Source organism: Hibiscus syriacus, unplaced genomic scaffold, assembly GCF_006381635.1.
Source record: "Hibiscus syriacus cultivar Baekdansim isolate YM2019G1 unplaced genomic scaffold, ASM638163v2 tig00116971_pilon, whole genome shotgun sequence".
In the NCBI taxonomy this organism is placed as follows: Eukaryota; Viridiplantae; Streptophyta; class Magnoliopsida; order Malvales; family Malvaceae; genus Hibiscus; species Hibiscus syriacus.
In genome coordinates, this window is record NW_024063495.1 from 6,264,439 (window position 1) to 6,281,147 (window position 16,709).

General features: G+C 30.3%; 2 protein-coding genes and 1 pseudogene across 2 annotated transcripts; all 3 read left to right on the plus strand.

Annotated features, from left to right (window-relative positions):
• The first annotated feature begins 7,087 nt into the window (after positions 1 to 7,087).
• LOC120191786 (heavy metal-associated isoprenylated plant protein 30-like) lies at positions 7,088 to 7,981 on the plus strand. Its single transcript, XM_039194702.1, has 3 exons — positions 7,088 to 7,285; positions 7,506 to 7,581; positions 7,654 to 7,981. Exons 1-3 carry the CDS (start codon positions 7,151 to 7,153, stop codon positions 7,977 to 7,979), a joined length of 537 nt encoding a protein of 178 aa, XP_039050633.1. The 5' UTR covers positions 7,088 to 7,150; the 3' UTR covers positions 7,980 to 7,981.
• A 3,850-nt stretch (positions 7,982 to 11,831) lies between these two features.
• Positions 11,832 to 12,759, plus strand: LOC120191787 (annotated as a pseudogene).
• A 1,488-nt stretch (positions 12,760 to 14,247) lies between these two features.
• On the plus strand, positions 14,248 to 14,757 carry LOC120191866 (E3 ubiquitin-protein ligase RHA1B-like). The gene has a single exon (XM_039194749.1). The coding sequence runs from the start codon at positions 14,248 to 14,250 to the stop codon at positions 14,755 to 14,757; it is 510 nt and encodes a 169-aa protein (XP_039050680.1).
• The last annotated feature ends 1,952 nt before the right edge of the window (positions 14,758 to 16,709 follow it).

The window sequence follows — 16,709 nt, forward strand, 5'->3', positions numbered from 1 at the left end:
CATATATTTTTTTTAAAATTTTATTTATGTCTATCTCATACAAAAAAATTCTATTATTAATACATATATATTCATTCTAAAAATTATTTTTAGACGTGTTACAACAAATTTCAATTAAATTATCAAATATTTAACTTTTAATTTTATTTCATTTGAAGCTATTGTTTTAAAATATTTATCAATTCAATTTATATTTATAATTTAATTTCAAATATTTATATTTATTATTCATGAATTTTTATCTTTAAAAAATTTTAAATAATATTATTATCGATGTATTTTATTTTTTTGAATTTTTATATGAACATATGTATTTTAAAGATTTATAATTTTTTAATAATATGATGATGTATAATTCACAATAACAAAAATATTAAAATATATTAATTAATATAAATGATTTTTCAAATGACCCTCAAAAAGTAATATTAAATCCTCACGCTAACCGAAGGCCAAACTAATGATAACAATAAATTAGATAAAAAAATGAAAGCTACAACAAATAGGTTTTCAATAGAAAAGATAAAATAAAATAATCTAAGAAGAAAAAATATTAAATAATTAATAAAAAATAATGAAATATTTTTATCTGAAAATTTAATGAATCTTTATCGTTATAAAAATAGTACTGTAGACACTCATTTTCGTCCGGAATTATTTTGTTTTATTTTTATTTATTTTTATTATATATATATATATAGTAATATAGTTTTTTTTTCAAAACATTTTTGACAAAGTATAATATATAATTTTCAGAAAACGGTTTTCGAAAATATATATTGTATAGTTTTGAAAACATTTTTAAAATATATATAATATAAAGTTTCAAAAACATTTTGAAAACATTTATATATTATATAGTTTTTAAAAGTCATTTTGAAAATATATATATATAATATATATTTTTTAAAACATTTTGTAAATTATATATAGTATATAGTTTTGAAAATATTTTGAAAATTATATAGTATATAGTTTTGAAAACATTTATATAGTATATAGTTTTGAAAACATTTATATATTATATAGTTTTTAAAAGACATTTTGAATATATATATAATATATAGATTTTAAAAAATATTTTTGAATATATATATATATATTATATAGTTTTTTAAAACGTTTCTGAAAATACATATAATATATAGTTTAAAAAAACATTTTGAAAATTTATATATTATATGTTTTTGAAAACTTTTTATATATATTATTATTGTTTATTATTATTATTATTATTATTATTATTTTCTATTTACTTATTTATTTCTTCTTTTTTCTGTCCAGGGTCTAAAAAAATCAAATGTTCGGATCCAACAGTTAGGCCTGAACCAACCCAAACAGCTAGGGTTTTCACGCTTGGAACAGTGCCGCTCAACAGGGGACCTTTAGATCAGGAGAGATCAACGACCAACATCGTAAAGGAGTTAGGGTTTGTTTAACCCTAAAAAAATCATCAAGCCATAGCCAGATCTGGACCGTTGGATTTGACCCAATCCAACGGTCAAGATCAAGTCAAGGAGAGTTCCAGAAGGCTGAACGCCAACAACCACGCACCGGTCAACACCGGGATTTCTGGCCGGGGAAATAGGGACTGACCCATCCTGAAATCCCCTGCCAACGGCGAGCACGTTACCATGATAATCAGAGATAACGAACGTCGGTGGTGGGTATAAATACCCCACCACCCACAACACCGAAAAAAAAGACCCAAACAGAGAACCACAGTACACCGAAAGCCAACACAACATCGAACAGTCGAAACGAACCACATAACCAACGAAAAAACCAAGCATCAACCGAAAAAAATCATCACAAAAATATAAGCCATACATCACAGTTAAAAAGCCACAACAATAATCATACGAAGTATTATAAAACAACCAAAAGAAACTAGAGACCGAGAGCAACATCCAAGGCCAAGAGACCCGGATCGTTAAAACATCGAAAAAGCAAAGAGTCTTCGCCGAAAAGGGTAAGAACCGAGGCTTTCTAGGCTAGATCTACTCCGATCTAGTGGTTCTTTCGTGGTTTTGAGGACGGATCTGGTACGACAGCGGGCGGCAGGCTTGTCACCGACTGTTGATCGATTTTCGGCCGGACGGGGGAGAGTTGAGAGAACTCTTCCCTCTTTTTTTTGAGCTTTGGTTGTAAATGAAACAAAAAAGCAATTTGTTGGGATATATAGGCAAAATTTGTGGGTAAATTGCATCTTAAACCATCCCACCTTAGTCGTGCTTTACATTTTGGACCCTATGGGGGACAAAATTGATCTTATGCCAATTTGTTATGCATGTTTTAATAATTTGGTAAACATACTGTTTCAGTCCCTCAAACTTAGCCGTTTCTTACACTTTGGTACTGCTCTATTCGTTTTAGTTTATTTTAATTTTATTATTAGATTTTATTCTATTTTAATTTAGCCACTATTTTCTTTCTGATTTAGCCACTACTATTTTAATTTTCACATTTTGATCCTTTTTTATTTTTTAAAAAACATTTTTCTTATTTTCAAAATTTATCATTTTTAATTTGTTTTTTTTTATTTTATTTCATTTTTCCTTTTTCCTATTAATATTTTCTTTTATTAAATTTTATCTATCTTTATTTTATTTAATTATTATTATATTAACATTTTTTTCCTTTTTTGTTCTTACAATCTAACAATACTTTTTACCTTTAAGGGGAACTTTCAATTAATCAGAGGTGAGTAATTCGAATCGAGTTTGTAAATTTTATTTTTAATTTTTAATTTTTCACAATTAAAGACAACCGAAAAATTAATTGGTACCGAAAGGGCGGTTCAAGGGTGCTAATCCTTCCTTGACCGTAACCGACTCCCGAACCCGACACGTTTCTGGTACAACGCAAATCAGGTAAGATGGTGTCCGACCTACCTAAATTCGTTTTAAAATAGTCGGTGTCCACTCTATCCCAATCAATTCAAGTCGAAACCCAATTCCGAGCCCAACCGAAAGACGGCTGCGACAAGCACCATATATATATATATAATTTGTTAAGTAATCTCGGTCATTAAAAGAAGTATTGTTTTCTTTTTAAAGTTTAAAATTTTAACAATTACGTTTACAATATGTGTACGTATTATCAATAATTAAGAAAGTGCATGTATTATCAATAATTAATAATGATTATGAACATGTTAAGAAAAATTATAAGGAAAAATTATTATTGCGTCATATTATTTTTATATAATATAAGTATAAGATTATAAAACTATCATGAAGATTTAAAATTTAAAATTATTTAGTATATACTTTTTAATTTAATTTATTAATTATTCCATCAAGACATTTTGATGTTATTGAAAGTTTTTTTTAACTTTTATTAGTCGGCACAAATGTTTTCAATAAAAATAAATTTATATCTGACCTTGAGAAAAAACCTAAAAAAATTAAATTGAAAACGATCCAAACTTAATAAAATCCGAACTCTTTTAAAGAGACTTGATTGTCACCCCTACTCATGTTTATCCGGTAAAAGTTTTGAGTTCAAACATTTACGTTTGCACGAGGTATACACATCATAAATTAGTTAAGAAAGTTTTAAACATATACTTTCTCTCACAAGAATCCAAACCAAATCGTGATGAAGACTAGAAAAAATGTGATTGATGCAAGGTGGTTGAAAGGAATAGAAGAATCAGAATTGTTTAAAAAGGATAAATTTTGATGGGGTTGGTTCAGAAATGAGAATCATTTGGAATTGAATTCTGGGAAACAGTCCCTGTTTCCCAAGCAAGCTCAACCATTTGTAGCAAGGACCCTCAAATTATATGTGAAAAATACTTGTCATATGGTATAGATTCAAAGCCTGCTGCAACCTTGCAAATGGTGTCAAGTTTTCTGGGTGAACTTGTGTTGGAACCTCATAAGTTAGAGTGTTGCACAAGATACCTGTCAAAGCGTCCCCTCAAATTGAAAATTTTAATGTTTGATTCGATTAATTTGGGATTTCCTTTTTTAAAATTGAAAAATATTGTACAAAGAGTCGTCATTAATTTTTGTTTAAAGTGTGATTGGATCACTTAAAAGATTTCGTCATTTTAATAAAAAATATTTTTTTAAAAAACTTACTAAAATAATTTGTAAATGTGTTTCAGAACTATGTATTATAAAACTATAAGATATATGTTATTTAATAAGTACGTTTCATTCCAAACAAAGTGTCAATAAAATCTTGAATTGAAATATGAATGTGAAATGCATGAGTAACTTCAAGGTAATGATAAGTGTACATGTGACAATTTGCAACCATAAAGGTCATTTATATAACACGGTTTATCATTCTGATTTTGATATATTTTTGCTCATTATGTGTGCATTATGGTATGAATTGAGTGATGAACATGTGAGATAAAAATAGTGAAGTTCATAATATTTAGGATGCTTTCCTTTAGCCTTAATGTGTATATTTTGTGTTGAATGTTAGCATTCACAGCGCCTTGTTGTTCACACTCGTTGCTAACATTTTTCACACAATTAGTTGTTAATTGGAAGCTTGATAGGTAAAGCACTTGGTGGTAATCAAGTTCATAAACGTTATCCAAATATATGTGAACTCTGATTTTGTTTGAGGCAATGTGAGAATCATTTTTGGGTCGTATGGTTAATTTTATACAATTGATATTTTTCGGTACGTAAGTGACCTATAATGACTCATGTTGAATATTGGTTTGTGATTTGAATAACAATTGAAGTATGTTTAAGTTTAATTATGTGTTGTGCATGGTATTTGACAATGCCAAAAGTGGTCAAAATGTGTAATGTGCCTTAATTAAGTGTTTTGATCATCTAGACAAATTCTAAAGTTGTTACCTAATATGTTAGACCTATAGGATGAAATGACTGTTTTGCCCTTATGAGTTTAATTTGTTAATTAAGCTAATTCAAAAGCATGTTTTGATTGTAATTGATTAAATATGATGTATGATACGTTTTGGTGTGTGAATAAGTATGTTGTTTGTTTATTATTCATTTTCATCACTTAGTATGCATGATTAGGATCTGTATAGTCATCTTTGGTAATTAGATTACTCGATTCATCCGTCGTGGTCAGATATAGAGCGTTACATTAAGAATGTAACTAATATCAATCATGACTAAAAGAATAAGATGGTGCGAACACTTGACCTAGAGTAATGAATAAACTAGTGTGATAACCTAAGATAAGTTATACCTTGGACTTAGATTTAGTTTGATAATCCTACGGAAGAGAATAAAGATTAAAAGAGTGAATAACTAATGATTAAAAGTTCATAATAAACTAACGAGCTTATTTTTATAAAACTCATAAAATATAGTAAAGTATTTCTGTACCATTTACCTTTGTTAGCTTAACATTAGGATTGCATGTTATATGTTTTATGGATCGTGATTAGATAATAATATAATCAAAAGTGTCTTAGTGGAAGTATCAGAATACAGTGAATGAAATTTGAGAGATAACAAAAATTTTAGGGCATGGAATTCATAATAATAGAAGTAAAGCACCTGAAACTCAAAGTAGAAGAACTACAAATCATGGTTTGACTAATTAATTAATTAAGTTATAATTAAACTCAAGGGACATTCTTAGTGTTGTATCCTTTTCATTGTGAAGAGAATAAAAGTTGTTTTTGTCCCTTTCTAATTAACAAATTATGCTTCCAATGGTAACCGACAATTTGTCACTAATTTAAACTAACATTTCAAAAGGCATCGAACCTTGTTCAAACTATTAGTGACGAAAAGCTTGTCGCGGAATAAACTGCGGCATAAAACCTCATGGATAAAATTCTTTTGCGTCAATAATTCATAGAACATCAACATAAAATACACTACTCCAAGTAGGCTATGACTAGGACAAGCACCACTCATAATATTATATATGTTGTGGGATGTCGTGATTCTTTAAGACAAGTCCTGAAAATATCACTCGGATAGTCGGTTGAACCGTGAACGATCGGTATTTTATTTTCAGAGTACTTACGTATCGTTTTAGTCTCAAGATTTTATCTTATATACTTAACTAGGGGTGTTGAGAGTACCTCTTTATATGCCCTAGAACAAGGATTCAAACCCCACCACGAGTGAAGAATTTAGTTATCCGTGGTGGAATTGCATGTGGCTCTACGCACAATCCCATTCGCATGAACTACCCACACAAAAACCTAAGCTTAAAATCAAGCATAAATACCTTGATAGTACAAGATACAATTGTTAAAGGTTCGACCAACTGTCTGAAGAATATTATTTTCAAGATATGTATATATGATCATCATTGTAGGGTATAAACAAGATAGGTTGAGTTCATGTTGTAACAAGTTGGAGTTTAAACTCTAACCGGAATTTGAGATTCAAAATTCAGTTTGGACTCGATTATATTTATTTTCAAAGTTTGATTTTATTTGACACTACTTTAAGTTTACTTGATTAAGTTTGATTCTCATGTAGTTTTGGATATGGGTATTAATTAGGGTATGTGTGTGGTGTTTGTAATTTTAGGAAGAATATAAGTAATTGTCAGTGCATTTGTTCACTTTGTCTGATATTATTAAAAATCCTCAGCTGATATTTTTTTAATATCTACCAATAGGTTGTGTAGGCTTCATTTAAAACAGGAATACCAAAAATCAATGTGCAATTGGGAATCAAACTTTGTTAGGTTTTCTACATTGAATATTGTTGATGCATGCTGTGTTCTTATTTTTCAAAAAAAAAAAAAAAAGAGCTGGGTAGACAAGATTTCAGGAATATATGTGTTCCCCTTTACATCAAAACATAAGTTCATTCATATCTCGAATCATCTCATCATATTCCCCTTTTGAGTAATATCATTGTTGTTATTTCTGCAGTCGTGATAAATACAATATGATTTTAAAACACCCATGCCAGTCTAATCGATTGACATGATACTTTGATACCATTCCTTTCCAATAGGGGGTTTAACATTATAATAGTTTCAAAAGTTTACGTGTGAAATATGTGTGAAGTATTATGATGCCCTCATGGAGGGGTCCAATACAGAGATATAAACACAACAAATGGGTTCATCTTTTTGAAAGAGTATCAGATTACTTTCATATCAGCAAGAGACCGTCGCAATTTCCATAAAGGAAGTTCTTTCTTTCTCCTGGTTTGGTACCCTAATAGCAATGGCTACCCTAATAGCAAGAGCATTTGGGTCTATTATGTCTGTTATTGCTCACTGTTTCTTTGGCTACCGAGACAACAAAAAGGGCATCCATCACCACAAGAAGCCTAATAAGGGCCAACCACTTTCTTTGCAGGTTCCCTTCCATCCCCCTCCAAAAAGTATGTGTCTCTTAATATATATTGTTAATTTTCTGATCCATCTTAGGTTATCTTCTTGTTTGCTTTCACCCGTCTTTCGATCTCCGACCTGATTTACTGAGTCTTAACTCGATTAATATCATTGTCGTTGAAACATACAAAAGAGATTACATGTTATCTCATATCGGTTATCCTAGTTGATCTCTCTTTTCATAGACTGTGGACCTCAAAGTCAGGATGTGCTGCGTTGGCTGCGAGAGAGTAGTCAAAAGAGCCCTTTATAAGCTTCGAGGTATATATTTGGACCATTCATTTTCTATCTCGACTCTCATAAAATTTTTAATTTTCTCCGTTATTATATTAGGTGTAAATTCGGTGGAAGTTGACCTAAAGTTGGAAAAAGTAACCGTGATTGGGCACGTCGATCGTTACAAGGTGTTGAAACGGGTGAGGAGGTCGGGAAAAAGGGCCGAGTTCTGGCCCTACCCCGACGTGCCATTGTACTTCACCTCCATGGGAGACTACTTCATGGACACGAGGAACGAGTTCAAAGAGAGTTACAATTACTACAAACACGGGTACAATCTCGGTCAACGGCACGGGAATATTCCGGTAACCCATCGAGGAGACGACAACGTCAGCAACATGTTCAACGATGATAATGTCAATGCCATCTGCTGTCTCATGTAGAAACTTGAAACCAAAAGGATTTAGTACTCATCCATTTCGATAAACGTAGGCAGTACTTGCGTTCATGTAATACTATATGCGCTGCATATAAATCTTGGGTTAATGTATATTAGAAATACTTATATTATACTTAAAATATTATTTTAGCTACTCTACTATGAAAAGAAATAGGCTTAAGTATATAAAAGGTGTTCAACGTATGTCTGTTTTTCCAGTTTAATATCTAATATTTTTTCGTTCCATTTTGATGCTTAAAGTTTTATTTCGTTATTCAAAATGGGTCACGCTATGACAGACTGTTAGTTTTCTTCATTAAGTGACACGTGTCATAATCTGATAATTTTAAAATTTTATTTTTAAAAATAAATATTAAAAATATTATTATATATATTTATAAAAAATCCTTATTTCTTTTAAATTACAAAAAAACTTAAATATTAACACCGAAGCTTACCCACAGCGGCGGCCGGTGACTACGACGTTACCCACCGGTTGGGTTTTGAGCGGACGGCGACGAGGAAGCTAAATATAGTGGCGGTGAGGCGAACAGAGGTCCGAGGCGGTCGGAATCGTCCATAATCTGAGGCGTCGGGGTGGGTTTTCGGTGAAACTTCAAGGGTTCGATTTTGACGAACGGCAACAATTATCCACGAATTGTTTTGGGGGCTTTGATCATGGCGGCGAGGTTCTTCATTGGGCTGACCGGTGACAGGAACAGATGAGCCACTACGGCGGTCGGTGTGGGTTTATGGGTTGAAATGAAGGTTTCATAGTTTTGAGATTATTTTGAAATTAATTTGTTTTTGATGACTTTCTTATAATTAAGCCACGGCTCTTCCGATGCTTAGGGATTTACTACTGTCCTGTTTTTGTTGCAGGATATGTTTGAAGAGAAGATGAGCATTCTTAAACCAGTAGGTGCACTATCCCTTGCAGGTGCTGAAGCGTATTGCAAATATTACGGCTTTAAGGTGAAGAATGTTGTTGCAATAACTAGTGGTGCAAACATGAATTTTGATAAGCTTAGAGTGGTTACTGAACTCGCTAATGTGGGTAGGCAACAGGAGGCAGTGCTTGCAACTGTTTTGCCTGAGGAGCCGGGAAGCTTCAACAGGACAGTTGGATTAAAATCAGATACTTTTTTGGATTAAAAATTATATATTTTTTTAAAATTAAAAATGCATTAATTTTGAAATAATCCCAAAACTTTAAAAACTTTCATTGCAACCTCTAAACCCACGTCGACCACCACCGTCGCTCGTCCATTCCTGTCACCGGCAAAACCCAATCGAAGCGCCTCGCCGCCATGATCAAAGCCCCCAAAACAATTCGTGTATAGTCATCTCCGTTCGCCAGAATCGAACCCTTGAAATTTCACCGAAAACCCACCCCGACGTTTCAGATTTTGGACGATTCCGGCCGCCTTGGACCTCCGTTCGCCTCACTGCCACTATATTTAGCTTCCTCGTCGTCGTCCGCTCAAAACCCAACCGGTGGGTCACGTCATAGTCGCCGTCCGCCACCGTGGGTAAGCTTCAGTGTTAGGATTTGGGTTTTTTTGTAATTTAAAGGAAATAAGGGTTTTTTTATAAAATATAATAATATTTTTAATATTTATTTTTAAAAATAAAATTTTAAAATTACTAGATTGTGACATGTGTCACTTAACGGAGAAAACTAACGGTCCTTCACGGCGTGGCCCATTTTGAGTAACGAATAAAATTTTAAAATTACTAGATTGTGACACGTGTCACTTAACGGAGAAAACTAACGGTCCGTCACGGCGTGACCTATTTTGAGTAACGAAATGAAACGTTAGGCACCATACTAGAACGAAAAAACGTTAGGTACTAAACTGAAAAAACGGGTATAAGTTGGGCACCTTTTGTATACTATCCAAAGAAATATTGAAGTCCATGTATTGTACCTTAAAGTTCATTTTACTCTATCTATTACAAAAAGGAACATCTTAGGCCCTATGATTTGAAATGTTAACATTTTGGTCCAAAATACTAAAGTTATTATTAGTTGCCTAATATATTTTGGTTTAAACACTTTTTAGGTCCTCTTACTTTTTAACTCGAGCTAATTAATCTAAATCAAAATATATTTTTTTGTGAATTTTTACACAAAATTTTTAAACACTTATGAAATCTAAACGTAAAATCAATTCATATTCTAACTTCAAACTCTGTTGTCTTCATTTACAAAGATATTACAATTACAAGTCAAAACATAAAAAGATATTTAAAATGTTTAATTGTAAAAGTGTACATTGAATTTCTTTTTAAAAATTTTAGATTTGGAGTGAGAGTATAAAAATATTTAAAATTTCATTAAAATTTCATTAAAATTATAAGAAGATATATTATATTTTTTTCGGTTTTTACTTTATTTAAAAAATATATCGAATCACAATTGAACGCATTTCATGAACTCATAAAAAGTTTCAACATCGACATAGATCGTTTTTATTTACTCATTTTCAAAATGTAAACCGAGTAAATTACTCTCCTTTTTTCAAGAGGGGTCAATTTGCTTAATTTCAATATTGACAAGGACTTAAGGGTAATTAAACCAAAACATTTAAGCCAACTAACTATAATTTCAAAATTTTGAACCAAAATGTTAACTTTTCAAATGTACATAGACTAAAATGTTCTCCTTAGAGTAGGACTAAAACGAAGATTTGGGTATAATGCAGGAACTAAAATGTTTAATTTTATAATAGAGAAACTAAATTGAATTTCGAAATATAATTACATTGACATCTAATATACTTTGACAACAAATATTTATACTTTTGTTGTTGGAGATATTTTAATTTTTATTTATGCGTTATCGATGCCCATGCATCTCTATACATTGATGTAATGTGCACTGTATATATAAATATTTATAGGATAAACTATTTATTCGGTATTTCATTTTACTCTTGTGATTATATTTTAATCATCAAAATATTTTTTAAATAAAATCATAAATAATGTTATATAAATTTTTTATTTTAGTCATCAAACATTAAAAACGACGATATTGATTTGATATTTTTTTTAATTTTCTACACAATTTTTCTTTTATTGTTAAAAGCCCATGTAACACATTCTAAGGAATAGACTAGTAATTATTAGACAAAACCTTAGTTTGAAAAGTAAAAATAAAAATAAAACAAATATTTTATTGAATCGAACAAAAAAGAAATAAGATAAGAAATCGTTTACTAATAGATAGCCATGAAATCAAATGAATAAAGTCGTTGAAGTATGTTTACACAATTTCCTTAAAATATATATATATATATATATATATATATATATATATATAGTGTTGTTATTTGTTGACTGTTTTAATAGGACAATTTTAAAACTCAAAATTGATATATTTAATGGGAAAGAGAATATTGTATTAAATACATTATTGAAATCTCCATTATTATGTTTTTCTAAACTATTATTTGTGTTTCATTTTGATACTTAAATTTTATATTTTTCAAAATCACATCTAAAGTTTAGTTTAAATTTTAATTTGGTAAAATTAACAGAACTGTTAACGTGATATTTTTTTTAATTTTTTAAATGATGGCATGACATTTTCTTAGCGTGACATGTTAACATCGCCGTTAAGTTTTTTAACGACATGCATCCAAATGAAACATAAATTAAAGATTATATATGATTTTAAAAAAATAAAGTTTAGATACTAAAATGTAACAAAAGTAACAATTTATATACTAAACGTGTAGTTTACTCAAAAGATATGGGTTTAGGTATTATTTGGGTAAAATTGCCCCCATAAGGGTTAGGGTTTAAGGTTTAAAAAATTCTTTGTTTTGATTTGAGTTTGCAGTGCCGAGATTGTTATAGAGGCTAAATAAGTGAAGAAGAAGACATATGAAAATGGATTCTTTCACAACAGGTTCAAGCGGAAGTGGGTCTTCCCAGCTTTCAACCGACCAATTCATTGACCAGATGAAGGCTCAACTTGCCCAGGCTTATGCTGAGGAGTTCCTCGAGGTTACCCTCTCAATCTTTTCTTTATTCCTTTTTCTGAGTTTTTCATATCTCTGAAAATCTTTGAGAAAATTTTGATCTTTTTGCATTTAAAATGCTGTTAGTTCCTGGGTTTATGTAGTTGGTCATCCATTTGTGCCTTTTTTTTTATTGATTTGCTGCTAAAAGCATGCTCTGCAAATGTACTTGCCCAATCATCTTCTCCTTTTCATTATGATTTTTATGAGAATTAAAATGCAATTTTACCATTTTATTGGCGTGTAATTTTTCAATTGTGAAAGGATTAAATCACCATTTCTATCATTTTAGGGTCAAAATGCATTTTTACCTCCAGATTAGCCACACTGTAGGTAACATATTGAACCTTTCTATTGGACATCTCACCTGTAGGCTTGCCTGTTGCTCACTGACTATGATCCGTTACCGGTTACTGTATCGGACGTCGAAACAGATATGATCCTTTAACGACCATCAATGTGTTCGGACATGAAAACCGAGTAACTGAGTTGGATTAACATAGCTTACGAGTGTCCTCTTTGAGAAAGTTGGCAGGATGCTTTCTACAGCATTATTGTGGGGTGAACTGCATAAAAACTTGATTCCTTTGTATCCATCATGCAGATCGTGAGGGAGAAGTGCTTCGACAAGTGCATCACGAAGCCTGGATTGAGTCTGAGCGGAAGTGAGAGTAGTTGCATCTCTAGATGTGTGGATCGATCATCGAGGCTACCAGTATCGTTGGCAGAGCTCTTTTAAATGCATCTCAATGAAATTTATGAACCAGAACATGTAAGCTTTCTGAATTTCGACAAATTTCCGAAGATGACTGATGTTTTGTGCTTGGTTTTACCATTCACATCTCTGTAAATTCTCCTGGGAATCTTTTACTTTGCATTTTGATGTTTGGTTTTGTACTTGTGAGCTCTGGTAATTCACATGGTTTCAGCTACGCTAACAAATATAGCACTGCTAAAAGTATTTCTGAAGTTTGTAGTTTGGAACAAGGCAAAAAGGTTGCGATAAAATTCGAAAAATCATCGTTACTGAATTAAATTTCAGATTTATAATCATATGTTAACAACATGAGGACTCTTAGTGTCAGGAGCGAACTCATGATCTTATTGTTAAGAGGGCGAATTTTTAAGATTTTAAGAGGGTTGAATTTATAAAATTCTAGTGACGAAAAAATATTATCGACCGAAAATATAAAAAATATCTAAAATATATGATAATTTGAAATTTTCATGAGACGATTACCCCTGTCAGCCCTAGATCGTTGTTCGGTGCATAAATAGTAAGGTTTCTACATGGTCAATGTAAGAGTTTGAATGGGATCAAATAGAGAAAAATCAAAATTCCTATTTGAATTGTCGTTGGTCTTATTACCACAGCGGAGTGTTAAACTTTTCCACTCATGGCTGCTATTGTTTAATTTTATTTTAGGGGTGAAGTATACTAATGGTCCATTGATTATAGGGTGTTATTTTGTTGAGTCTCCCGACTATTAAAAAATACAAAATGGTCCATCAGCTATAGGGTGTTGCTTTGTTGAGTCGGTTGACTATTAAAAATTACAAAAATTGTCATCTAACCATTCATTATGTTTCAAACTTGTCCTTATCCGTTAAAAAATTAACGGTCATTTGAGCTGGACGTTAACTTATTGACTAAGATATGATAAAATATGATATTATAATCTCAAATGACTATCATATCTCAGTCAACATGTTAATGTCTAATTCAGATAACCATTAATTTTTTAACGAAAAAGGATGAGTTTGGAACCTAACGAATAGTCAGGTGATCACTTTTTAATTTTTAATAGTCGAGGGACTCAACAAAGCAACACACTATAATCGGAGGACCATTTTATAACTTTTAATATTAAGGGGACTCAACAAAGTAATATCCTACATACAATGGACCATTTGTGTACTTTACTTTTTTTTTATTAAGTAGAGAGATATTATATTTTTCAAGATAATTGTCGGGATACAAACCCACACATAATAGGACAACATAAATATCCTTAACCACTCGACCAATTAATGTATATCGATTATTGTTTAATTTGATTTCCTCATTTTGCCAACCTCATTCGTGATATCTTTAATGCATGTCTTCATAGAAAAGGAAAAAGGAACTTTGAAAACAATATTACAACACCCTTCCTTTGTCTTTCCCCTATTTTATTCTTCAACTCACCACTCCTTCAAACCTAAACTATTCCTAGATTTCTCCCATCTGTCTTTACCCCCATGAAGATTATCAAAAGCTTCACCCCTTCTATCTTATTCCTTAATCTCGTAAGCGACGTCAAATTCTTGTTCGACAAGGCATTTACTCTTCTCGGTCTTCTCGAGCCACCGCCGCCTATACAAGAAGATTATCATCCTGGTGACGGTTACATTTTTTTGACAAGCAGTCGATCTGGGTTGATGCCGGTCCCGATCCAAGTTCTCATGGCGATGATCAAGAAAAACTTACCGGTTATTGAATACGGTGATTTCATCGAAAGACTGGAAGACCATGAGGATGAACAAGTGAAGAATGGTGATGATGACAGGGTATGCAGAGTATGCTTGGAATCCATGGAGAGAAGTGATGAGATGAGAGAGCTTTGTATGTGTTCTCATGTGTTCCATAAAGACTGTATTGATTCATGGGTTAATGAGGGTCGGGTTACTTGCCCTTTGTGTCGGTCTACTTTGTATCCCGAAACGATGGATTGGTCCAGATCTGATATTAATCTTTTCGTTCAACATTAATTAAATTTTAGTTTTATGTATTATAATATATATTATTTAGAATTTATAAATATATCAAATGGTTATATAAATATATGATAGCATATTTTAATATTTCAAGAGAAAAACCAGAAATTTACTTAATTAATTATAATCTCAACTTAAATCTATTTTCTCCAATTCGGTATATTTATAATCAATTAAGAAAATTCATTTGAAAATAGTATTCTTTTATGTAAAAATTTAGACAATCACGCAATGCTAAAAAGAAGAAGATGTTATTGTGTCGTTATAGTATATTGTCTTAGAGGCGAATTTGCTTCGACAATGTAGTTGTAGACGATCATTTTTGTCGGTGTACAAACGATCATTCTTAAAATTAAAACGGTATTCTTTAATTTATACACCCAAAAGAAAAATTGAAACTCAAATGATTATTCGTTTTTTTATCTACGAATGGATGATCAGAAGTAATCGAAAACCGATTGATTAACAAAGACGAAAAAAAAAAGGAAAACTGCTATTAAGTGAACAAGATAATACATGATGTTAGGAGTATAACCCGAAGAAATCGGGAATGCATTATGTAAACTTAAGATAAAGGTGTAATTAGAAGAAACCAGGAAAGATATCCCAGCCACTTACTCCCATTTTTTATACATAAATTAAAAAATATAATCGAATTTTGAATTCAAAATTTTATATAAATAGAGAATAAAGAATAAATACAATATTTAAAGATTTATTATTTTTATATAAAAAAGTAATATATCTTTGACATAAGTTAACAAGAACATCAAAGATAAAATCAAGTGAGTGACACATATGGTTCGGGCCATAACCTTAATCGCATCATTCAATACGAAAAGGTAATAAATTACTATATAAAATTTTACAATAATGAATTCATCTAGTGATTTTAATGGTTAAAGAAAATATTTGTTTTAGAAATTTTGGATTCAAATAGTTGTTTCTGCAGATATGTGTGTTGTCAATGATTAATAAAAATTTTGAACATATATTATATTATAATTTCCCTAGACGATAAAAAAAATTAAATAATAGTTAAACCCGCTAAAGCCCGCTTAATTTAAAATTTATAAAATTTTAGAAAAAATAAACTTAAAGAATTTTATAGAAAAAGAAAACAAATTACTTATAAATATGATGTTACTTATAACTATTGTAGTTCTTAAATTTATTAGGTGTTTGTCATAATTTTATCGTTGCTTAATATTTTTTTCATTTAAATATACATCATTATCATTTTGGTATTTAAAGTTTTTTTATTTAATTATGACCTTTATTTTTTTTCATGAAGTATGTTATCCATTTTGTTCTTAATTATAAAAGTCACGTGATATTCTAATAATATATCACATGACACGTAATATTTGGATTAAAAATAAGAAAGAAAAGTAAAATAAAAAATTAAAAATATACTTTTCAACTTTTAAAGACTTTTACAAAATAAATATATTTTAACAAATTAATACTTATATTTTATCAATTTTAGTATAATTGTATCTTTTAAATTTGCTCTTATACTGTAAGTATTTTATTTTATATTTCAATATTATGTTTTAGTATTTCTCTAAAGTATCCATAAAATACAATTATTAGAAACACTTGACAACTTTCTTGTTAGATTTGTATAATGTTTGACTTTGTTAAATTTTTAAGTTTGAATTTCTACTTTCAGACACTTCTGTGTATTCATATTATAGCCTTGAATAATTGTGTTTTATAAAAATATAATGTGGTTATTGTTTTATTTGTTTTTTAATTTGGTGATATAAGTGAATATTGTTTTTTTAATTTGAGTTTAAGTAATTATATCATTATATATATATATATATTAATGATTAAAAAATTAAAAAAAATATTATTTTATAATCATTTCCGGCTATTTAAAATAAAATTTAAATATTATTTATTATTTTGACAGTGCTACCTTCCTTTTCAAGTTGCTC

Bases quoted from the DNA above. Each gene is read 5' to 3' on its own strand.
- LOC120191866 (XM_039194749.1), top strand. From the start codon at position 14,248: ATGAAGATTATCAAAAGCTTCACCCCTTCTATCTTATTCCTTAATCTC.
- LOC120191786 (XM_039194702.1), top strand. From the start codon at position 7,151: ATGGCTACCCTAATAGCAAGAGCATTTGGGTCTATTATGTCTGTTATT. The intron at 7,286-7,505 runs GTTCCCTTCCAT...CTCTTTTCATAG, and splicing joins GCCAACCACTTTCTTTGCAG to ACTGTGGACCTCAAAGTCAG. The intron at 7,582-7,653 runs GTATATATTTGG...TTATTATATTAG, and splicing joins AGCCCTTTATAAGCTTCGAG to GTGTAAATTCGGTGGAAGTT.